A 12,902-nucleotide genomic window follows, 5' to 3' on the forward strand; every position below is an offset into this window, starting at 1 on the left:
GAGAACCCGCTCAACATTGTATGAGGTATTTGTCTTCAGTGGCACAAACTGGGCACAAAATATTGTGCATTAAAATGGCATTTCAGTGGAAAATGTTAATTTTCACTTTGCACCATCCGCTGCGCATTAACGCCTTCGCGCACCACGACTTAATAGCATGTCGAGGTGCGGGGGGTTATATATGGCGCGGGCTCATGCGCTGCGCCCGCTCCATATTCTGCAGGTATCCGCTGTGTATTACAGCTGGCACCCGGGACTAATGGACAGGAACAGCGATCGCGCTGTTACAGGAGCCTGTAAAAATGATATTATACTGCAATACATTAGTACTGCAGTGTATTGTACCAGCGACCTAATGATCGCTCGTTCCAGTCCCCTAAAGGGACTTTTGGGAGGTTTCCACTGTTTTGGTACCTCAGGGGTTTTGCAAATGCGACATGACACCCGAAAACCATTCCAGCTAAATTTGAGCTCCAAAAGCCAAATATTGTTCCTTCCCTTCTGAGTCTTGCCGTGGGTCCAAACAGCAGTTTATTACCACATATGGCGTATTGCTGTAATCAGGACACATTGCGTTACAAATTTTGGGGTGATTTTTCTCCTTTATTCATTGTAAAAATTAAACATTTCTATGTTTTTTCAGAAAAAAAGTTTCATTTTCACTGCCTAATTCCACTAAATTCAGCAAAAAAAAACTGGGGTCAAAATGCTAACTATACCCCTAGAAAAACTCCTTGAGTGGTGTAGTCTTCAAAATGGGGTCACTTTTGGGGGGTTTCCACTGTCTTGCTCCCTCCAGGTCGTTGCAAACGCGACATGGCACTGAAAACCAATCCAGCAAAATCTGCGCTTCAAAATAAAAAATGGCGCTCCTTCCCTTCTGAGCTCTGCCGTGGGTCCAAACAGCAGTTTAGTACCACATATGGGGTATTGCTGTAATCGGGAGAAGTATCTTTACAAGTTTTAGGGTGCTTTTTTTTATTCTTTATTCCTTGCAAATATTATTATTATTTTTTTTTTCTTCCAGAAAAAAAAGTAGATTTTCACTTTCACAGACAAACTCCAATAAATATAGCAAAAGACCTGTGGGGTCAAGATGCTAACTATACCCCTAGATAAATTCCTCGAGGTGTGTAGTTTCCAAAACCGTGTCACTTTTGGGGGATTTCCATTGTTTTGGCAAAGACCTCTTCAAACCTGACATGGTGCCTAAAATATATTCTAAAAAAAGGAGGCCACAAAATCCTCTAGGTGCTCCTTTTGCTTCGGAGGCCGGTGTTTCAGTCCATTACCACACTAGGGCCACATGTGGGACATTTCTAAAAACTGCAGAATCTGGGCAATAATACAGAAAAAAATGTAGTACAAATGAATTTCAGCAAAAAAAATAAAATTTGTCAATTCCCCCTCTACTTTGCTTTAATTCCTGTGAAGCGCCTAAAGGGTTAAGAAACTTTCTGAATGCTGTTTTAAATACTTTGAGGGGTGCAATTTTTAAGATGATTTATGGGGCCTATCTAGTACATAAGGCCCTCAAAGCCCCTTCAGAACTGAACTGGTCCCTGTAAAAATGGCCTATTGAAATTTTCTGGAGTGTGAGAAATTGCTGCTAAAGTTCTAAGCCTTGTAACGTCCTAGAAAAATAAAATAATGTTCAAAAAACGATGCAAATATAAAGTAGACATATGGCATATGTGAAATAGTAACTATTTTGTGTGGTATTACTATCTGTTTTACAAGCAGATCCATTTAAAATTAGAAAAATCATAATTTTTGCAAATTTTCTCTAAATTTTGGTGCGTTTCACAAATAAGCAATGAATTTATTGACCAAAATTTTCCACTAACATAAAGTACAATATGTCACGAGAAAACAATCTCAGAATCGCTTGGATAGGCAAAAGCATTCAAGAGTGATTACCACATAAATTGACACATGTCAGATTTGAAAAAATGGGGCTGGTCCTGAAGGCCAAACTGAGCTCGGTCCTGAAAGGGTTAAGCACAGAATGTGGCTGGACTGACGGATGGATTGAATGAGATTTTACCATTGTTCCGAGCTGGTTGTGCTGTCATTCGTCATATATACTGTCAAGGGTACAAGCAGGCCCCCCCTCCCCTCCTCTCTCTCCCCCCCCCTCTCCTCTCTCTCCCCCCCCTCTCTTCTCTCTCCCCCCCTCTCCTCTCTCTCCCCCCTCTCTCTCTTTTCCCCCATCTCTCTCTTTTCCCCCATCTCTCTCTTTTCCCCCATCTCTCTCTTTTCCCCCATCTCTCTCTTTTCCCCATCTCTCTCTTTTCCCCCATCTCTCTCTTTTCCCCATCTCTCTCTTTTCCCCCATCTCTCTCTTTTCCCCCATCTCTCTCTTTTCCCCCATCTCTCTCTTTTCCCCCATCTCTCTCTTTTCCCCCATCTCTCTCTTTTCCCCCATCTCTCTCTTTTCCCCCATCTCTCTCTTTTCCCCCATCTCTCTCTTTCCCCCATCTCTCTCTTTCCCCCATCTCTCTCTTTCCCCCATCTCTCTCTTTCCCCCCATCTCTCTCTTTCCCCCCATCTCTCTCTTTCCCCCCATCTCTCTCTTTCCCCCCATCTCTCTCTTTCCCCCCATCTCTCTCTTTCCCCCCATCTCTCTCTTTTCCCCCATCTCTCTCTTTTCCCCCATCTCTCTCTTTTCCCCCATCTCTCTCTTTTCCCCCATCTCTCTCTTTCCCCCATCTCTCTCTTTCCCCCATCTCTCTCTTTCCCCCATCTCGCTCTTTTCCCCCATCTCGCTCTTTCCCCCCATCTCGCTCTTTCCCCCCATCTCGCTCTTTTCCCCCCATCTCGCTCTTTTCCCCCATCTCGCTCTTTTCCCCCATCTCGCTCTTTTCCCCCATCTCGCTCTTTTCCCCCATCTCGCTCTTTTCCCCCATCTCGCTCTTTTCCCCCATCTCGCTCTTTTCCCCCATCTCGCTCTTTTCCCCCATCTCGCTCTTTTCCCCCATCTCGCTCTTTTCCCCCATCTCGCTCTTTTCCCCCATCTCGCTCTTTTCCCCCATCTCGCTCTTTTCCCCCATCTCGCTCTTTTCCCCCATCTCGCTCTTTTCCCCCATCTCGCTCTTTTCCCCCATCTCGCTCTTTTCCCCCATCTCGCTCTTTTCCCCCATCTCGCTCTTTTCCCCCATCTCGCTCTTTTCCCCCATCTCGCTCTTTTCCCCCATCTCGCTCTTTTCCCCCATCTCGCTCTTTTCCCCCATCTCGCTCTTTTCCCCCATCTCGCTCTTTTCCCCCATCTCGCTCTTTTCCCCCATCTCGCTCTTTTCCCCCATCTCGCTCTTTTCCCCCCATCTCGCTCTTTTCCCCCATCTCGCTCTTTTCCCCCCATCTCGCTCTTTTCCCCCCATCTCGCTCTTTTCCCCCCATCTCGCTCTTTTCCCCCCATCTCTCTCTTTCCCCCCATCTCTCTCTTTCCCCCCATCTCTCTCTTTCCCCCCATCTCTCTCTTTCCCCCCATCTCTCTCTTTTCCCCCATCTCTCTCTTTTCCCCCATCTCTCTCTTTTCCCCCCATCTCTCTCTTTTCCCCCCATCTCTCTCTTTTCCCCCCATCTCTCTCTTTTCCCCCCATCTCTCTCTTTTCCCCCCATCTCTCTCTTTTCCCCCCATCTCTCTCTTTTCCCCCCATCTCTCTCTTTTTCCCCCATCTCTCTTTTTCCCCCATCTCTCTCTTTTCCCCCCATCTCTCTCTTTTCCCCCCATCTCTCTCTTTTCCCCCCATCTCTCTCTTTTCCCCCCATCTCTCTCTCTTTTCCCCCATCTCTCTCTCTTTTCCCCCATCTCTCTCTTTTCCCCCATCTCTCTCTTTTCCCCCATCTCTCTCTTTTCCCCCATCTCTCTCTTTTCCCCCATCTCTCTCTTTTCCCCCATCTCTCTCTTTTCCCCCATCTCTCTCTTTTCCCCCATCTCTCTCTTTTCCCCCATCTCTCTCTTTTCCCCCATCTCTCTCTTTTCCCCCATCTCTCTCTTTTCCCCCATCTCTCTCTTTTCCCCCATCTCTCTCTTTTCCCCCATCTCTCTCTTTTCCCCCATCTCTCTCTTTTCCCCCATCTCTCTCTTTTCCCCCATCTCTCTCTTTTCCCCCATCTCTCTCTTTTCCCCCCCTTCTCTCTCTTTTCCCCCCCTTCTCTCTCTTTTCCCCCCCTTCTCTCTCTTCCCCCCCTTCTCTCTTTCCCCCCCCCTTCTCTCTTTCCCCCCCCCCTTCTCTCTCTTCCCCCCCTTCTCTCTTTCCCCCCCCCTTCTCTCTTTCCCCCCCCCTTCTCTCTTTCCCCCCCCCCTTCTCTCTCTTTCCCCCCCCCCTTCTCTCTCTTTCCCCCCCCCCTTCTCTCTCTTTCCCCCCCCCTTCTCTCTCTTCACCCCCTTGTCTGTCCCCCCCCCTTCTGTCTTTTTATCCTGTGCTTTCCTTTCTGTCTCTGGCCCTGCACTTCCCTCCCCCTTGTGTCTGTGAGTAATGAAGCCAGGCATAGATCCAAGTCCCCCATTAGCAGCTCCTTGCTCTGTTATGAATGTAACGTGCTGCAGCAGCTTCTCCCCAATTGGTTAGAAAAACAAACCAGAGCAGTGCTGAGCAGGTGAGAGCGCTACCCTCTCGTCTTAACTGCTTCACTGCCACTGGGAAACAGTAAAAACTGACATTGCAAAGATGAATGGAGTGTTTTAGGTGGAAGCATCACCACATTTTTTTCTGTTCAGTAAATAAGGCTCCCAGAGCAGTTCATTGTATTCATGCTTATCCAAACAAGCCAGGCTGGATAGTTTTACTGTAATACGTTCTGCTGTTGTGCGCGAAGAATGGGAAGATTTAGCGCCTGCTGCATATTTTGCCGTTTAGGAAACGCTTGCACTTTTCAAATCATCCTCGTTGTTTCTCTGCTGCTGCTTATGTTCTGCATGACCTGCGCTGTTAACATCCGATCCTTTGCTTTGTAAATGATGAATAGCAGCAGTATTTGCTCACTTCTTTTCTTTCTGCCATGGAATTCCCAAACTGTCAATCTTGTCAAATGCTGATGGCACTAGTTTAGGAGCAGCTAAACAAACTAAAAATATTCCGCTCTGTCACCTCACCAGCATGCAGAAACTGCCCCTGCAGAATGACGGATTGCTTTGGAATGGTGATGATGTCACAGGGTCTGTTTTGGAAACCTGATCTGTTCGTCATTGCATTACCGTCCCCCAGTTCAACACCTTTTTATTGTCCCGATGCATTTAAAATAATATTTAAGCAGCTTTGTAAATCTTCTACATATACTATTGTTTTGTGTTTGCAGCTCCTATGTGGAGCTATGTGTGTCCATGGTTACTGCAAAATAAATTTGATACACTGCATATTAGTACATATGCCCTTCGCCATGTATTTATACGAGCGTGTTTCTAAAGGCAGCGACCTATAAAATATCCACGGCTTCTGTTGTATATTCAGGCATGTTGCGGTATGAAAGACCTTCGATAACGCCTTGTTTCTGATGGAGGGCATGTGCAGCAAATTGACACTCATTAGATACGTTTTGTACGTCCATACAGAATGCCCTATTGGTACCATATTATGTTACTGTTGTGTGCATACGGGTGAATGGATGGGCCCTCCATTGTTTGAGGAGCCAGACAATACTTCAGTCCCACTATTTTCCTATAGCAAACATGTATTTTTAACGACAAAGCTGCTGCTATAGAAGTGCCGTTCTTATACTGTGTACATTGACCTGTACTGCTTTTGTAGTTTGCAAATGTCTTTAAAAAATGCTACCTGGTGCAAACTAACAAGACCGCTTATACTATAAGGCCTCATGCACACGACCATGCTTTTGTGTTTTTTTTGGGATAAATTGCGGACCCGTTAGGCTCTGGCCCCTTGCACACAACCGTGGTTTACACGGATCTGTGTGGGGGACCGCAAAAACTCAGGACAAGTCCATTTTATGGTCTGGATTTTCTGCTTCACCAATGCTGGTGAATTGTTATGGATCCGTGAGTCCTGATGACACATGGATGTACAACAAAGGTTTTTTGCGGTCCGATGGACGACAACGGAGCTGTGGCTTTGCGGACCTCAAAACCTATGCGGTCGTGTGCATGAGGCCTTAGGCTGGTTTCACACGTAGTAGAAATGTTGTGGACTTGATGAGCGGATTTGCGCACGTAAAATCAGCAAATTACAGTACTAGCCGTGTGGATGGGATTTAAACAAATCTCCCGTACGCGCTGCAGAATTTTTCTTTACAAAAATGGACCTGTGGCGTATCCGCATCCCGACCACTTGCGCATGCGCCGTACATTGTTCAAATCTTGTCCACACGGCTGGTACCATAATCTGCAGATTTTTTTCGTGCGCAAATCTGCAAATAAAATCCACAACATTTCTACTACATAAAGATTAGATATTAGATGAGAGTAAAGTTATTTTTTTCAGTAGAGTGGGATATAGAGGATACTTTTGCCTTTGGGCAATCCATCAATTTCTCCATATCCTGGCTGCCATTGCCTGCACTGAGGGTCTAGTCTGCTTGTAGGTGAATGTTCAGGTCCGCATGTATGATAATAGAACTGCCGTAACGTAACTTAGTAGGACTTCATACGTGTGGAATTTTCTCCATACCGCCCCATTCTTACAAGGTGATACAACGTACAGCTGCTTCCAGAGACATGTTTGCTGTAAGGTGTCGTCGCTTTTAAGGTTTTCGTTCTATAGTCTGTAGATGCATCATAAATTTCTGGGTCACGGGTCAGGAAAAAGGGGCTTTCTGGATCTCTGTAAAAAACACTTTTTCGTTGTATAGAAAGCTGTGCAATTTTGTAACCTAAAACATTTACTTTCAGTGAATTGAAGCATTGTGTATAGTACGGCAAGAACCTGTCCTGCTGACGCGTGGCTCGTTTTAGAATAGCGCTGTGAATTAATGAGCGGTGTAGCAGCCATGATCAGCCTCTGGAAATCCGCAAGAATGTTTTCATTCACTGGCAGCAAGCAGAAATCTTTAACGTAGTCAGAAATTTCATTACAAGTGTGTGTGCCGTTTTTTTTTTTTTTACACCGTGATTTAGGCTTTATTTACATACAACCTTGTTTTTTTTTTTATTTTCAATTTACCTAGACCGTTTGCAACTCCATTCACCCAACTTTTCAGTGTGGGACAGAAATCGTACCCATCTTTACAATTTATGCACACGACCGTATTTTTCATCCGTAATCGCATATTGTAATTACGGACCCGTTAATTGGGGGCTGCGGACACCATTCTGTATTTTACGGATGGGTGTCCGTTCCGTAGAAATGATTTGTAAAATATGGAACATGTCCTATTCTTGTACGTAATTACGGCACAGACTCCCCATATAAGTTTATGGGCGCTTCCGTAATGACGGACGGCTACAGATGTGCACCCATAGCCGTCCGTAATTATGGAAGCATTGCTAGGCGATGCCAGGTTTGCAGATGTTGCACATCATTCGTGGTTGTTGTTTCTTTTTGCGGATCCGTATATACGGATGCACTGTGGACCGTATTTGCAGTTTTGCAGATAACGTTCCGTATATGCGGATAATTCGTGGATGACTACAGATCCGTATTTACGGATGGATGAAAAATACTGTCATGTGCATGGGGGCCATTAGGGCTTGTCCACACGTAATGGAATTTTCTGCAGCAATTCCATTGAAAGTAGCTTCTGCTGCGGCAAAAATTCACCATTTCCTGCGTTTTTGACTGCAGAAAATGGTGCGGATTTTGCGGCGTTTTTCACAGTGCTGGGAGATGACCTCTCCTGAAAAATGCAGCAATTCAGTCCACTTTCCGCAGCAGGAATTGATATATGCTGCAGTACGAAAAATACGCACCTCAGGTAAATTTCTGTTTGGACTTTTTCTGCAGCGTATGAATGAGATTTGTTAAATCTCACCCACTTTGCTGCTACTGTATTCTGCTGCGTGTTTTCCATCCGCAATTCCAGACAGAAAATATGCAGCAATTCCGCTACGTGTGGACATGCCCTAGTGTGTGTTTATAAATCCAGGTAACCCCCCTTATAAGGCCTTAGTCACACGAGCGTATTTCACGTCCGTGTTACGCGCGTTAAAACAATGGACGTCACACGGACCTATACAATTCAATGGGTCCATTCAGACATTCAGTGTTTCTCACGTAGCGTATGTCCGCTGCGTGAAACTCACTGCATGTCCTATTCTTGTGCGGTTTTTTTTGCGCATTACGCACCCATTGAAGTCCATGTGTGCGTGAAAATCACATCCGTGTGCTGTCCGTGATTCATGCAACAGTTACTAAAGAAATGATGAGAAAAAGAAATACATGACGTAAAAAACGCGTGAGATATGGATGACATACGCGCGTAAAAAAGACGCGCACCGTACACGGATGTCTAACGGAACTGCAACGCAGGAAAAACGCCGCGTTTTTTACGTGCGCAAAATGGACATGTTTGTGTGAATTAGGCCTAAGGAGTAACCAAACAAATACAATCCATACAAGAAGGCAGTCCATCAGTGTTCTGATCCATACGCAACTTTTTTTTTTTTTTTATGTCCGAGGGCCATATTGTACTGATCTCAAGGGCTGCAAAAACAAATAGTATGTACAATAAACGTCTAAGGCTCTGTTCACATCTGCGTTGGGGTCCCGTTCTGATGTTCAGACGGAGGTTTACGACGGATCGGGTGCACAAAAGAGACAAACGGAGACCACGGGCATCGGCTCTGTCACCATTGAAAACAATGGTCAGTCTGTGTCTGCTCAGGGTCCCGTTCTGATGGAAACCTCAGACGGAACGTCAGAACGGGACCCCAACGCAGATGTGAACAGAGCTCAACACCTAACAGAAAAATTCAGAAATAGCGGAGCATTTTGCAACTTTCATAAACTACAATGGAGAGCAGCAGCAGCATGTGCATCCACCTCTTCACATGACCTGCTCCTCTCTGGAGTGCCGATCAGGGGACATGACACCGATATCATGGAAGATCACTCTGGGTAACATTGATGCACTGTTATGTCTAGTGTGGGGCCTGCATGACACACAGTCACAGAGAGAATAGCAGTCATGCACCACTCCCTTAGGACTGGATTGCTCCTTTAACCCCTTAATGACCGGGCCATTTTGCTCGTTAATGACCAAGGATTATTTTTTGTTTTTTCAGTATCTCATTCCAAGAGTCGTAACTTTTTTTATTCCGTCGACATAGCCGTAGAAGGGCATGTTTTTTGCGGGACGAGTTGTATTTTGTAATTGCACCATTTTTAGATGCTTATAATATATCGATTAACTTTTATTAACTTTATTTATGGAGAGAATTGAAAATAAGCAGCTATTCCAGCATTGATTTTCACGGTCTAAATTTACGCCGTTTACTGTGCAGCGTGAATAACATGTTACCTTTATTCTATGGGTCGGCACGATTACGGGGATACCAAATATGTGGAGGTTTTATGTTTTCCTACGTTGGCACAAGAAAAACACTATTAGAAATAATTACTTCTTTTGGCATCTCCGCATTGCAGAGCCGTAAGTTGTTTTTTTTAATTTTTTCGTCGATGTGGTCGTATGTGGGTTTGATTTTTGCGGGCCAAGGTGTAGTTTTCATTAGTAACATATTGGGGTACAGCGGACTTATTGATTAACTTTTATTTTATTTTTAATGGGGGGAATGGGAGAAAAAGATTTTTGCCGTTTTTTTGGATGCCGTTCATCTGGCGGTTTTAATGTGATAATTTTATTGTTCTAGTCGTTATGATCGTGGGGATACCATATGTGTGTATGTGTTTATTTTTTTTGACACTTTTACTAAATAAAAACACCTTTTGGGGGGAAAAAAAGTTTTTATTTTGACTGTTATATTTTTTTTAATTTTTTTCATAAACTTTTTTTTAACTGCTTTACAATTTTTTTATTTTTTTTGGTAGTCCCACCAGGATACTGCACCAAGTGATATGTTTATCACTGATATAATGCTTTGGTATACTTAGGCAATAATGCTTTAGTATACTATAAGAGGCATGGCCTAATAGGCAGTTGCTGAAGGCAGACCTGGGGGCCTTTGTTAGGCCTCCGGCTGCCATGGAAACCCGACGACGCCCTGCGATTTCTTTGCGGGGGCGCCGATGGGGTGACAGAGGGAGCTCTGTCAAACACATTAGGTGCCACTGTCGCTATTGACAGCGGCATCTAATGAGTTAAACTGCCGGAATCTGAGCGTGCTTCGATTCTGGCAGTTGCGGCAGAAGCCAGGCTGTGTATAATAGCCATGCTCCTGACGCTGATCATGTGTGTACAGTGGCAGTACCCAAGTGATCAGAGGACGGATATATCCGTCCTTATGCGGGAACTAGCAGCTGCATAGGACGGATATGTCCGTCCTTCGTCGTTAAGGGGTTAAGTTGCTTAGTTCTACAGTGCCCAATAAGGGTATGTTCACACGCAGAGTCAAAAACGTCTCAAAATACGGAGCTGTTTTCAGACGTTTTGTGCGTTTTTTTACGGCCGTTTTTGGAGCTATGGAAAACTGCTCCGAAGACGTCCCAAGAAGTGTCCTGCACTTTTTCGCAGCCGGGTTTTTTTTTATGCGTAAAAAAACGCCGCAAAAAACGCTCTTTCGAAAATAGGTCGTGTGAACATACGCTAACAGTGCCATCCAGGCAATCTTTTTGCCCTCTCCCAAGATTTCCTGGATACACTTGAAACAGAAACATGAGGTTTCCCAGTCTAACTTCAGGAACAGCATGGACTTTGCTGAACTACTGAACGAGTAGGGGGGTTCAATACCCGCAAATGCTATTGTCCACCTGTCTGGGAGAAATACTGTCCTCATATTCTTCTACTTGGAGCACCATATGTACTTTACACACAACATCTATGACTATAGCCTGCTGAAAGTGGCATTAACCAAACTTCATAGACACTCTATCCCCTGACAAGAGGGAATATTACTCTGTTTTGCACAAATAGTTCTAGCGTGCTTTTGTCTGCACACCGTTTTTTTTTTGTTTTTTTTAAAACAAAAAAAAAAGTTATATTTTATGAAACTCTAGTCCTACTCCAGTGATCCAATGAAGGAAGAGAAATATAGGCATCAAGTGGGCTTTCCCAATAAAGATGTTGTAAAGAGACTTTATCATTCTGTGGGGTACTAGCTATGCAGACTCCTGTAGTGTAAGCGGTCTGCGGAGTGAGTCTCTAAGGAGATCTTTTATATGTAGTTGTAGCAGCTGTCAAGGCTTACCCACCACCGAGAAGTCAAAGGGAACAGATCTGTACTACTGCCCACCCTGGAAAATAGATGCATTTTGTAGTCTGCTGAATTTCATCATGGCTTGAAAAGTTTTTTGTTTTTTTATATAAATAATCCCTATTGCTGTATTTTCTCTTCCATGTCTATATATGCTATTGAGGCCGGACTAAATATTGAATTTGTAGAGATGAATAATCTGTATGTAGTCTGCAAATAATATAATTTAGTGTTTGATATCTTTCAACACGCAGGGCATTCTTTGCTGCACATAAACGACATGTATGACGTAACATCCCGCTAAATGTAACATTCTGGCTTGCTTTTGTAGTGCAAGAAGAGGGACTGTGGGACAATGGTCTATCCTATGAGTGTCGGACACTACTTTTTAAGGCCATTCACAACCTATTAGAAAGGTAAGCGGCTTTGTTGGGAATGTGATTGCATTACTGTGCAGAGAACCATATTGTATCTATGGCTTTTGCTGCTAGGAAGCAGATATGACGTTATGTAATGTTTCTTTTAATCTAGTATAATAATATGCTGGCAATTTGTTAGCTTTTGTATTTAGTTAAATACCCTAGGAAACACATGGATCTATCATGCTGGTATTTTTTTAAGCATGTGACGTTACTTATAAGGATCATGAAAATGTAATGAAAATGAACACAACTTATGCTTTTCTTTTTTTTTCTAGGTGTTTGCTCGATAAAAGTTTTGTGCGAATTGGAAGATGGTTTGTGAAGCCCAGTGAAAGAGAGGAAAAATCGGTGTCAAAGAGGTAACTTTTTTTAATTTATTCTAATTTCTTTGTACGAACAGATTGTTCATTGTGCGTTGAATCCAAAAGGCGGCTGTAAGGGGAAACGATATATGTCTTTGTTGGATGCAGTCACCGTTTTAGCTATTGAAGCACTTAATATAAGGGCATCTATAAGATGCCCATAAAGGGTCAAGATATCAGACGCACTTGCCGTATAGCATCCCCAGAAGGGAGTTCAGGGGTGCTGAACGCAGATTCCACAGGCTTTCTGAAAAGGACTTGGGGACAGAGGTTTTGATCAGACAGTCAGCGGCTTTTTCTCCAATCCGTGTTGACAAGCGCTCTTGTGATGTTTTAACCCGTTGGGGCATATGCACAGCAGGTTAAGGCCGCTCTCCTGATTCCAGTTGTTTAACCCTTTAGGTGCTCTGATCATTAACAACTGCTGCACCCTTAGGAGAAAAATAAAAGGAGGGGGCTCCCTTTGTTCTTTCCATGTCAGGCCAGGAATCCTAATCACTGCGACTGACTTTTTTTATTACAGCCTGGGACCTAACAAAAATCTCCAGGACTGTCCAGTGAGAATGCCTATTTAGACATACCTTAGCTTTCATGCAGACATCCCCTTTAAAAAAAAGAGAAGAAGCCGGCGTGACAACTAGCTATGAAGGGAGAAAATGTGTTTGGGTATACGTATGAAAATGAACCGATGTTTATGGATGGATGCACCGGGTTCGCTGGCGTGGGAACCGCTCTGCTGGAGAAGGGTGGAGGGTATTGTCCTGAGAAAAGAGCCCCCTCTACGATATCTATATACCCTGTTAGGGCATATAGACAGGTGTTTTATAAGACAACCCCTTCTACGATTTCTTATTT

The 12,902-nt window shown here is 44.1% G+C and overlaps 1 protein-coding gene across 1 annotated transcript in view; it reads left to right on the forward strand.

The window, feature by feature from the left end:
• Positions 1 to 12,902, forward strand: part of MED13L (mediator complex subunit 13L) — a 155,883-nt gene that overhangs the window by 83,823 nt on the left and 59,158 nt on the right. The window contains exons 3-4 of the mRNA XM_075830155.1: positions 11,595 to 11,679; positions 11,961 to 12,044. Coding sequence (XP_075686270.1) covers positions 11,595 to 11,679; positions 11,961 to 12,044 — 169 coding nt within the window. The remainder of the gene's footprint in view (positions 1 to 11,594; positions 11,680 to 11,960; positions 12,045 to 12,902) is intronic.

The sequence above is a fragment of the Rhinoderma darwinii genome, chromosome 1, assembly GCF_050947455.1.
Source record: "Rhinoderma darwinii isolate aRhiDar2 chromosome 1, aRhiDar2.hap1, whole genome shotgun sequence".
NCBI classification, from domain to species: domain Eukaryota; kingdom Metazoa; phylum Chordata; class Amphibia; order Anura; family Rhinodermatidae; genus Rhinoderma; species Rhinoderma darwinii.